This window comes from Portunus trituberculatus, chromosome 15, assembly GCF_017591435.1.
Source record: "Portunus trituberculatus isolate SZX2019 chromosome 15, ASM1759143v1, whole genome shotgun sequence".
Classification (NCBI taxonomy): Eukaryota; Metazoa; Arthropoda; class Malacostraca; order Decapoda; family Portunidae; genus Portunus; species Portunus trituberculatus.
The window spans coordinates 15,976,641-15,988,719 of NC_059269.1; the positions used below are offsets into that span (position 1 = coordinate 15,976,641).

General features: G+C 43.6%; 1 protein-coding gene across 3 annotated transcripts in view; it reads right to left on the bottom strand.

Annotated features, from left to right (window-relative positions):
* LOC123504197 (putative thiamine transporter SLC35F3) overlaps nt 1–12,079 on the bottom strand; it is a 133,498-nt gene that overhangs the window by 13,451 nt on the left and 107,968 nt on the right. For all 3 annotated transcript variants that reach the window (XM_045254550.1, XM_045254549.1, XM_045254551.1), the window contains 2 exons: nt 11,631–11,805; nt 2,007–2,185 (listed from right to left, as the gene is read on the bottom strand). In XM_045254550.1, coding sequence (XP_045110485.1) covers nt 2,007–2,185; nt 11,631–11,805 — 354 coding nt within the window. The remainder of the gene's footprint in view (nt 1–2,006; nt 2,186–11,630; nt 11,806–12,079) is intronic.

Genomic DNA, 12,079 nt, shown 5'->3' on the forward strand with positions numbered 1-12,079 from the left:
TGCAACATATTTTAAACCCACGATACACTCTTACGTCATCACTATCACCATCAGGAAAGAAAAAAACCCTGATTCAACACGACTATCATCATACACCATTAAGTCATCATAATTACCATCACTATCGTCACCAGCAACCACAACGGAAATCCTCAGATAAATTAGTGTTCCTCTGATAAAACAACAACAATAACAACTCGGCTCATATCTTTTCTCCTTTCCCTCATTACTTTCTATCTTCCTCCGTCATAGAAAATAATACAACAGGAATAAACGTAACCAGCCAAAACACACTTATTTCTCCAAGTTCTCTCATTTCTTCTATTTCTTGTCCATATTTTTGTCCTCCTCCTCTTTATCATACTCCGTCTCTTCTCCGTAATCCTCTTCCTCTTATTTCTTGTTTATTTTTCTCATCCTTCTCTTTCTTATACTCCATTTCTTCTTCCTAATCCTCCTCCTCTTATTTCTTGTCTCTATTCTCGTCTCTCTTATTACCCCTTTTATGAGTATTGCCTCTTCCATTTTCCCGCTCTTACCACCGCCATTACCACGACCACCTCCATTAACACCTCCTCCAACTCCTGCTCCGCCTTCGTCCTTGCTATCCTGCGTGTCTGAATCAGCTGGTATAAATTTTCATATACGAAGAGGTTTACAAATGCTTGCTCTTCCTTAGTGTTCCTTTGTGTTTCTCCTCCTCTTCCTCTTCGAACAGGTCAAGGAAATGAACGAAAATTATCAAGAGACACCAATATAAAGTTCCTGAACTTCCTATAACTTCCTTCCTGTCTCCATACATTCATTACTTCTCTTCTTCCTGTCCCTCCTTGTGCTCTTCTTTATTTGTACTCCTTAACTAGCAAATGGGTGGAAGAATTGAGTCTAATATGGATGAAGAGGACAAAATAAAGTAGTGAGGAAAGAAATACGAAATTACAGGGTCTTTCTCTCCCTCTCCTTTTCATCTTAACGAGTCTCTTCATCTCTTCCTTCACTACCTAATTCAATATCTTCCATTTCTCGCACCCTACATTTTTTTCCTTCTTCTTCCCAGTACCCTCCTTCACTCTTAATCTCTTCTCCCCTCCATCTCATCCTGACCCTCTTCTCTTTCTCTCTCTTTGCTTTTCATCCATCACCACGACCACACTACTGACATAAAAGCTTCCCCCTAGCTGAGGATAAGACGTGACTGGAACACTGAACAGCGACTCAACACTGGAAACATCCGTGCTCGCAATCTACTCCAACGATGGACACAAAGGAAGGATTAAACGAGGACGATGTGTTGTTGAGATTGTGAAAGACTTGAAAAATTACATCACTCTCTTTACTGCGTTACAAAATTACCCTCTATATTTTCAACATTACATTGACCTTGAAGTGAGAATAGTTGAACAGATAACCTCATTAATTCCTTACACTACACAAGACGTATTTTGGTGTAGCTTGTCATGGGAGAGTAGTAGTGTAGTGCATAGGTGCGTAAGGGTTGTGCCAGTAATAGTTGTTGGTTAACCTCTTCAGTACAACGACGCATTTCCATATTCACTCTGCATACTATTTGGTGATTTTATACAGAGACTTGTGTGGGGGATTAAAATAGTGAAGACTGTGACCATTAATCTTTTGATCTCTACAGACCCTTCCTAATGTCAATAAAATCATCTAATCATACTCAAAACGCTTGGTCAAAATGCGTCCCAGTACTGAAAGGGCTAATGCACTCTGGTAACGGAAGGTAAAGGTTGTCTGGTCCGTGGGGGCTGTTGTGTGATATAAGGGTGTGTCCCCGTGATGAAGGAAGCCAACAAACTGACTGTTGCTAATGGCTGCAGGATACAAACAATGAGAGGCAATATCACGTGCAAGGCAATCATTGTGAGCTGCGGTGCTGACTGACTGACTAACTAATTGACTAACTGACTGATTGTTTGACTGACCAACACTTTCCACACAACACAGCAACAGCACAGATCTACCCAACCAGCCAATCTACTTACCCTGACGCCGACAAACTGGTCATGCAGGATTACCCACGAGAGGAGGTACACGAAAGAGACGTGGGCGGAGTAGAGAGCCATGACGTCAGTGCAGTCGAGGATCCGAAGCGAGTAGACGTACATGTAGTTTGTCACCACCCACAGCATGCAGAAGAGGCAGCACCGGGTCATGAACTTGCCTGGGGTGGAGAACGAGGGAGTGGTAAGCTGGGATAGGTACTCTTAGTGGTAGTAGTGACAGTGGTGGTGGTGGTGATTTGCGAGATTGTAAAGGTTAAGTAGAGGCGAGGGTGGAAATTAATGTACTTCAGGGAGTTAGGTTGTAAATTAAGGCAAAGTTGGTTGGGGTGAGTGTTGACTAGATGAGTGAGTGAGTGAGTGAGTGAGTGAATAAGTGAGTGAAAGATGGAGTTAGGTGATGACAAAATGAAGTAAAAATAAAATAAAAACCCACTGAATATCAAGAAATGTGAAAAACTACTTCCACTCACAATCTGCACCAAACAACACTCAACCTTACACGTTCCTCAATAAGTGCTACTCTTCACTGCAGGACCTTTCTTCTTTCTTTTTTTTCAGGGAAAGTGAAGTTTGGTAAGGAAGGAAGACAGAGTAAGTGCGGTGAGTATGAGCGGTTACAGTGAGCTTCAATAATAAGATCAAGCAGTTTTTACTTAATTCCGTTGATGTGCGTTTGAGAGAGAGAGAGAGAGAGAGAGAGAGAGAGAGAGAGAGAGAGAGAGAGTGAGTGAGTGAGCTATAGAGAAAATTAATCGCATAACACAAAACAGTAACTTTCTTTCTGTACTTCACCAGATAACCAGTTCTCTCTCTCTTTCTCTCTCTCTCTCTCTCTCTCTCTTGCTATCATTTTTCTTTCTCATTCTTATCTGCCTTCCTTTCTCTTTCTCTGCATCTCAGTCTCGTGAGCACAAAGACAACCAACCACAGAGGAGGAAAGGAGCTGAAAGGCACCAGCGTCCCACCACTACACTGCGAGACACGAGGACAAAGACTCTCTCTCTCTCTCTCTCTCTCTCTCTCTCTCTCTCAAAACTTTATTAAATTATTAGGGTTAAAGAAAGATTGGTGAAAGTTGATATGAAATTTAGAAGAACTGCCTGTAGCAAATTAAAGAAAGTGATCTGAATACTCTCTCTCTCTCTCTCTCTCTCTCTCTCTCTCTCTCTCTCTCCGTCGTGCATGCCTTTAAAAAAAAAATTACTCTCGTCCAGTTTCTTTTTCTATTTTCGTCTTGCCAACTTTCGTTCATTCATCTCACCCCATCCCTTACCCCATCTTTCCTACACTGACTCACCCACGCGTCAACGGATCATCTTTTTCCTCCTCCTAAGTCATGCATTCCTTCCCCAGCCTCCCTGTTTCCCATTTCACTGATTTCCTTCCTTTTCCATACGGCGGCACGAGGAAGGGAAAGCAGGAGGGAATAACTTAACTAACGTGTTCTTGTATACCACGCACTGCTGTTGGGGAAGGAAGAGAAAGAGAGACGAGGAGAGAAAGATATATCGTCCCATTTCTCCTCTTACACAAGATGAATACCCAGCATCACGACTCTCAGGGGAGGTTATACGAACAAAAGGGCCGTGTTTTTACCGGAAAATATCGGAAGATGCAGGACGTCAAGGGAATGCGAGTCTGTCCAGGTAAAATCTAGCCGGCCATGGCCAAGCAGACTAAAGATGAAGGGATGCTAAGAGGAGAGAGGGAGCGAATCTCTTTCTCTCTCTCTGGCAGGCTCGAAATGCTGGTCATGTTCCTCGTCCTGCGACACGTGACAAATGGATGGAAGTGACGAGTGTGAAGTGACCGTGGAGTAATGTTAGTGCTGTATGTGTGTGTGTGTGTGTGTGTGTGTGTGTGTGTGTGTGTGTGTGTGTGTGTGTGTGTGTGTGTGTGTGTGTGTGTGAGTATGAAACACATGAAACACTTCTACTCCACGTCTTCACATAAAAACAATAATAAATAAATAAAGTTAGTTACACGGGTCAAATTTTGAAGTTTGATACGTTCCTAGTGACGGGTTAACACCAGGACCATCTTTAAAAACCCGGCTAATCATCACTGTGGCCTTGGAAAACAGTCGCGGCGAAAGTAGAGGGTTTTAGAATACTGGGCTAACAAGACACTCTATTAACCCATTCAGCACCATGACGCATTTTCCTATTCATCTACTTACTATTTGGTGATTTTAAACAGCTTCAGAAACTTATTTGGGAATTAAAATAGTGAAGACTGTGGCCATCAATCTTTTGACCTCCATAGACCCTTTCTAATGTTAATAAAATTGTCTAATCACACCCAAAACTAAAAAGTAGAAATGCGTTTCAGTATTGAATGAGTTAAAAACACTATACTGGTGTAGCGAGCGTGACTGAGGTGGTGGTGCTGTAGCGAGAGTGACTGAGATGGCGATGGTGGTGGTGGTGGATGGCGAGGACAGGAAGAGATGGAGCTGGTAACTGGTAAAGCGGGTCTGTCTAACTTACAAAGCGTCCCTCAGTGGTATGGGAGGTTAACAGCTTACAATCACGTGCCTTGACCATGCATGCAACTTTCATCACAAGTCATTCTCTCCTCTCCATCTTCATCACATTCTTCTTCCTTTATTCTTTCCTACACTCCTTCGCCACATTCTTCTCCCATTTTTCTTTTTTTTTCTTCCCTTTCTTTTCTCCTCCTCCTCCTCCTCCTCCTCCGCTTCATCTTCATCACATTCCTCTTCCTCTCCTTCCCCATTTCTTTCTCCTTCTCCTTCAACACACAACAGAGAGATAGAGAGAGAGAGAGAGAGAGAGAGAGAGAGAGAGAGAGAGAGAGAGAGAGAGAGAGAGAGAGAGAGAGAGAGAGAGAGAGAGAGAGAGAGAGAGAGAGAGAGAGAGAGAGAGAGAGAGAGAGAGAGAGAGAGAATATATGATCCGGCAAGAGGTAAATTACAGTTCCGTGAGATTATAACAACTTACAGTGGAGTTAACCATATCTTGGCACGGAATGGTCTGTCTTCCAGCTTTCCCTTCCCCTATTTTTTCCTCGTTTCCCTTCACTTGCTCTTCCCTCAACGATCTTTCTCTTTCCATCTCTCTCTCTCTCTCTCTCTCTCTCTCTCTCTCTCTCTCTCTCTCTCTCTCTCTCTCTCTCTCTCTCTCTCTCTCTCTCTCTCTCTCTCTCTCTCTCTCTCTCTCTCTCTCTCTCTCTCTCTCTCTCTCTCTCTCTCTCTCTCTCTCTCTCTCTCTCTCTCTCTCTCTCTCTCTCTCTCTCTCTCTCTCTCTCTCTCTCTCTCTCTCTCTCTCTCTCTCTCTCTCTCTCTCTCTCTCTCTCTCTCTCTCTCTCTCTCTCTCTCTCTCTCTCTCTCGTCTATATCCTTTCCTTTATACTTACACGCTCAGTAAATTCAGCTTTATTTCTATTCTCTTTATCCAGTAAGCTGTCTCATCTCCTCTTGTTTTAACGCCTTCTCACGTTCTTATACCCTTTGGTTTGATGTTAAGTACTTACTGATAACTGATAAGCACCAGGCGACATGTTTCTAGCACCAATGATAGTGCGTAACGTAATGGTGCTATATTGTAAGGGATTTTTCGCTTTTATGTGTACCTTAATATTAAATTAGGTCCGTCCGTATTCAGAAACGCCCTGCTCTCTCACCACGACTATTTTCCAAGGCCACTGGAATGATTAGCGGGGTTTTTAAGAGTGTTTCTACAGTTAATAATGCAGAAATCTTGACACTCTGCCTCTAGAACCGTAAAAAACAACTTAAAATCATGTGTAAATTCAAATAAAGCCCTTTGAAATCGCGGAAGTGAAGCATAAAAGTGTTTGAGAATACGAGGCCAAATCACTTCCTGGTATGACTGTAATCTTCAGCCTACCTAGTGTCACTATATCATTTACTTAACCAGTTCCTCCCTTAATGTTTAATGCAACAGTCTTCTCATCGCCACATTACTCCCTCAGCATCCCAAATAACCATCACTTTACTGAGAGTTTCCTCGTTTACATGCATGAGTGAGAAGCAAAGTTCCTAAGAGGTTTTGTTGCTCGTAGACGTCACTATAATGAGATGATGGTGTGTGTGTGTGTGTGTGTGTGTGTGTGTGTGTGTGTGTGTGTGTGTGTGTGTGTGTGTGTGTGTGTGTGTGTGTGTGTGTGTGTGTGTGTGTGTGTGTGTGTGTGTGTGTGTGTGTGTGTGTGTGTACCTCCTGAATTTAAATATAAGTAAAAGGAGGGATTGGTTCTAAGAGCGAGTCATCATTAGGCTCTCCGGTTTCCTCCTCCCGTCCCTTCCTGACTTTGGCCGTGAAAGTCTTTGGTAAGCTTGCCTCTGGGTCTCATCACGGAAAGAATGAGGGGACTAATTCTCAGAGGGCGACATCATTAGCCTCTCCACTTTCCTGCCTTTCTGTTGTTTCTTCCTACTGAGTTGGCCCTTGGGTGTCATTAAACCCTTCAATACTGAGACGCATTTTTACTTTAATTTTTGGACACGATTAGACGATTTTTATTTGCATTAGGAAGAGTCTATGGAAGTCAAAAGAATAATGGCGAAAGTCTTTACTATTCTAAGCCCAACATATGTTTCTGAAGCTGCATAAAATCACCAAAGTAACCAGAATGAATGTGAAAACGCGTCCTGGTACTGAAGATATTAAGGCCCCACTGTCGTTTGTCAATATTTAGAGCACTGGAAGAATATTTGCATGGTCACAGATATGAAATGAGAGACTAAGAGGTTAACTTTTATATTTTCAAGCTAGAGTTATTCAAGACACTAGGATAAGGCCCCACTGCTACGGTCCTTTCTGTTAATATTTAGAGCACTGGAAGAACATTTACATGGGAACAGATATAAAATGAGACTAAGAGGTCAACTTTGGTATTTTTAAGCTATTTAAGACATTAGCGTAAGTACTAATATCATAAGATCCCACTCCTAAGGTCGTTTCTGTTAAAATTTAGAGCACTGGAAGAACATTTACATGGACACAGATATAAAAATGAGACTATGAGGTTAATGTTTGTATTTTCAAGCTATACAGTTATTCAAGACACTGGCGTAAGCATTAGTGTCATAAAGTTGTTAATGATTGCGGGGAAAAGATGCTCAGAAGGGAAGGGATTAAGATGCTGGTGAAGAAAGTAAGGTAATTCAAAGATCGTTAACCAGTCTAACTACTTCTCTCCCTTTCTGTGTTTCCAGTCTGTTCTTACGTGTGGCCTTTGCCGAGATTCCTACGGGACTTCATTAAGAAACTAGTGGCTAGAAAACCTATTCAGAGTGTGATCCTCATTAGCCACTGCCAGCCTCACCTTTTCCTCCACCTCGCTCTCTTTCTCCACGCCTTTCTCCCCTCGGCTTTTGATCTGCGTCCCAGTTCCCTTTCCTCCGTTGATCCACTAAACGACTAAAGACAAAGAAGGCTTGTTATAAAAGGTAGATGGTTTCTTTTTACCTCGGAAGTATCAGTAACAGTTCACTTCGTGTGTGTGTGTGTGTGTGTGTGTGTGTGTGTGTGTGTGTGTGTGTGTGTGTGTGTGTGTGTGTGTGTGTGTGTGTGTGTGTGTGTGTGTGTGTGTGTGTGTGTGTGTGTGTGTGTGTGTGTGTGTGTGTGTGTGTGTGTGTGTGTGTGTGTGTGTGTGTGTTTATTAAGTAAGAGACCGAATCTGAACTGAACTACATTGAATCTCTCTCTCTCTCTCTCTCTCTCTCTCTCTCTCTCTCTCTCTCTCTCTCTCTCTCTCTCTCTCTCTCTCTCTCTCTCTCTCTCTCTCTCTCTCTCTCTCTCTCTCTCAATCTATCTATCTATTTATATATCTGTGTGTGTGTGTGTGTGTGTGTGTGTGTGTGCTTTCATTCTCCTATATTTTCTTTCCAATACACATCTTTGTTCTAACAATTTTGTGGTTTGTTGTGTCCTTCCCCTCCACTGAGTCTTCCCGTGGAGTGAACACTGATAACTGACCAGCCGCCAATCACCAGCCTCGACAAACTCTTTTATCTTTATCCCATCACCAAAACTTTCCATATTTTTCCTCCTTAAAAAGTTTCCCATCAATCTTACACCATCACTGACTTTCTCCGGCTTCCAAAACCCTAGCATTTCTTGCCACTGGGTTTTCACACTGTCCACATATTTTTTTTATTTATTTATACTATGTGGGCTTTTCACGGGAATTTATGGGCTAAAGGGGGTACTTTTTTTTTGGGGGGTACCTCCTATCTCAAAGCCCACCCGCTAAGAAACCGTTGCCCCGAGTGAGGAAGCCCAACCTACACTCGGACTGTGGACAGGATTCGAACCCGTGCGCTTGGAGACCCCTCGGACACCAAAGCACGCATGGTTCCACTGTACCACGGCGGCCATTCCCTCTGTGCCTGACATGTGTAAACATAAGCTGCAGTGACAAACGAGTTACATTTAAGGTCATAATCACAAATCATGAATATTCAGGCCAGGTCGCTTATTGTTTCCCGTTTCCTATTTACCAAGAGATTACGATACTCGGTAAAATTAATGCAAAACTTTCCAATCTGCAAATCTATAATCCTTTGGGGCTGCAACAGGTGCCCCAGGGGAAGCGGGGGAACAGACTCGTTTTCTTTACCTGCCGTGCTGGGACGGGAAGCAGACGGGCGTCACTCACAGGATCAAAGGACACGTCTCTATTATCATGTCAAATTCAACACACTCCACTAAGATGCAATTCTCGTAGACTCATGACAGATACAGGCCTGGAAAATTAGTACTGCTCTCTTTCCCCACTGAAAATATTCCTCTTACCAACAATAATCAGTTTCTTTCCATGTCAGTCTCCATTATTCCAGTGGGTTGTGGCCCAAAGCTAGTAAAACAATCCCCAAATATTTTTTTTAGGTTTTTCATCTCTCTCCCTCTCTCTCTCTTTCTCTCTCTCTCTCTCTCTCTCTCTCTCTCTCTCTCTCTCTCTCTCTCTCTCTCTCTGATTCCAGATTGCACTGTTAGCATCAGTTAAGAGAGCTATTTCTTGTTCTCTTTTTCATAATACTTCAAAATTAATATATTACATATTTTCTTTCGTGTACTTCCACCCTTTTGACCAGCAGCAGCAGCAGCAGCAGCAGTAGTGGTAGCAGTAGTAGTATTAACAGTAATAATAAAAACACGCCCATTGATCCAACGTGAGGAGGCGGGGGTGGGCCAGCGCGTGCCTACAGGGAGGGCAAGGCCACGCCCAAACCCTCCTTTGAAGAGGAGCAAAAAGGTGGAGCTCATGGAGGTGGAAGGCAGGTGGGAGAGAAGGGGAGACTGGAGAACTATTTCCCTCTTGACTGTCTCACCTTCCCCTTGGCTGATGCTTCCCATGGGCGGGGTGAAGTGTGGGGGCGGCGTGTTGGTTCAGTAAGTTGGTAGGAGTTCACATTGATTATTTGAGACGGGCGAGCGAGGGAGCAAGTTCTAGTGAAGCGTGGGAGGCGGTGGGTATGAGGTGAATATTGCATGGCGGGGATCGAAGGTGAAGTGTTAATGTTCGTTGTGGTGGTGGTGGTGGTGGTGGTCGTGATGGTGAGTAAATGCGTGGGTCCGGGTTAACCCCTTCAGTACCCCTTCATTCTACTTACTATTTGGTGATTTTATACAGCTTCTGAAACTCAAGTGAGGGATTAAAATAGTGAAGACTCAGGCCATTTATTTTCTGACCTCCATAGACCCTTCCCGACCTCCATAGACCCTTCCCAATATCAATAAAATGGTCTAATCGTACACAAATCTCAAGGTAAAAATGTGTCCCAGTATTGAAGGGGTTAAAGATAATCATGAACTGGTGAATTATACGGGTTTAAAGCACCATTACACTGTCATATTTGTATAAAGTGATGAATATATAGAGGTACTAACGCTCAGAAAAGCTACATATCATGAACTGAATTGTACAGGTTTGAAACACTTATTTTGGCATTACACTCATACTTTATTTGACCAAAAGTTCATTAAGCAAACTCCCCGAAAAACACCACCTTTTTATTTCCTCACTAATTAAAACAGGCCGTTGTTCCCTCGCTATAGTCACCCCACCTTCCTCACTTCCAGATAATGATTAGCTCCGTGCAAACTTCCAATCTCACCATCAGGCAGCTTTTGACAAACCGCCACTTCATCTATAGTTTGTCTTGCTCCCTCAACACTAACAAGTATCCTCGCCGAAGCCTCCATAGTGACCTGACAGCATTTTACGGTTTACTTTTCAACCTTTCATCCCTATCCCATTATGCGTCTTGGCCTTCCTTTCTCCCTCGCCTTTCCTTCATGCCTTATCTCCACGCCTGGTGCTCCCTCCTCCCCCTCCTCCTCCTCCTCCTTCTTCTCTTTACTTCTCCCTTCTTTTCTCTTTCTCCACCTTTGAAGCCAAAACATCATTGTCTTCAATCTCTCTCCTTCCTCTTCCTGCTCATCTCTCCATTCTTTATTCTGTTCTTTCTTTAAAGCTATAATCATCACTGTCTTAATTTTTTTCTCTTCTTGCTTCTCCTCCTCATCTTCCTTTTTTCTTTTCTCCCTCTGTGGTTTACAAGTTATATTCTTCTTCTTTTCTTCCTCTTCCTCCTGCTCTTTATCCCCTTTGCAATGAGATATAGCAGTCTTCATCCTTTTTCCTTCATGCACCACTCCTCATTATCATCTTTTCCTCCTTCCCTCCTTTTTCCTTGGTATCTCTCCTTTCTCTTCTCTTCTGTTCCCTCTTTATGGGCTAAACCTGCACTGTCTTTATTTTTATTCCTCCACGTTCCTCGTCATCCTCTTCATCTTCCTTTCCTTCTTTTCTTTCTTTCTTTTCTTTCTTCTTTTCTTTTTCTTCAGCACAAAACGGCATTGTCCTTTTCTTTCCTTCACATGCCTTCTCCTTCTCTAACACTTCTCTCCACGCCTGACTTTTCTTCCCTTCTTCCTTTCCTTTACCCTCCTTTCATGTTTTGCTCACCCCTCAACAAGCGGACCTAATCAACAACAGGCCTCTTTCTCCAAGCTAAGTTCATTTTCTTTGTCCTTCTCCCCCTCCCTTCCCTGAACTCAGTCTTAACAGTGCCCAGGACAAGGCGGCAGTCAGCTCCAACGGCTCATCCCAAGAAATCCTCCGGAGAAGCACTGTCCTTAGGCGGGGCTCAAAGTAACGACATGCTTCTCCTCGCTGGTGTGCCGCGGTGAGTGTGGCATTATAGCGCGCATGCAAAAATGATAACATGTCCTTAAGTTTCTCTCTTTCTCTCTCTCTCTCTCTCTCTCTGTGAATTATGCTTTTTTATGTAAGAGGGGGATAAAGGCCCACTTAGTTGCCAGTTCCCTTGCAGGTTCGAGAATTAGCCAAAATAAAGGGATAAATGTCAACACCCTTTTTTTTTCTCATCTTCCTTTTCACATTACTATACTGAAATACCACAAATCTCTCTCTCTCTCTCTCTCTCTCTCTCTCTCTCTCTCTCTCTCTCTCTCTCTCTCTCTCTCTCTCTCTCTCTCTCTCTTATACCGTATCCAAACACACCTTTTTCTCAGATTTCTTTCCTAATTACTATATTGAAATACCACAAACTTCTCTCTCTCTCTCTCTCTCTCTCTCTCACTCACTTACTGAAGGTGACGCCGCGGTCCCTGAAGTTCTGTGCGATGGTTTTGAGGGAGACTTTGAGTGAATCCTTGTCCCTCCGGAAGCAGGAGTGGCAGGCGAGGTAGAGCGGGAAGAAGAGCCCCGTCCAGGCCGTGCAGAACCAGGTGGTGAAGAAGGGCGCGTCGAACACCTCCCTTTGCTGCAGGAACCAAGGGGAAGCAGGTGTTAGCGCTGGGTTGAGGGATTAGGTGAGGGGTTGTGATATTTTGAAGGGGATGGAGGAGGAGGAGGAGGAGGAGGAGGATAAGCGCCTCCTGCTCTTCCTCCTTCTCCTCCTCCTTCATCAGAGAAGCTCCTGCTCTTCCTCCTCCTCCTCCTCCTCCTCCTTCTCCTCCTTAATCAATCTTAGTAAGCTCCTTTCACTATAATTCCGTAATTCACTTTCAAGTTCCCAAGACACTCCGTAGAGAGAG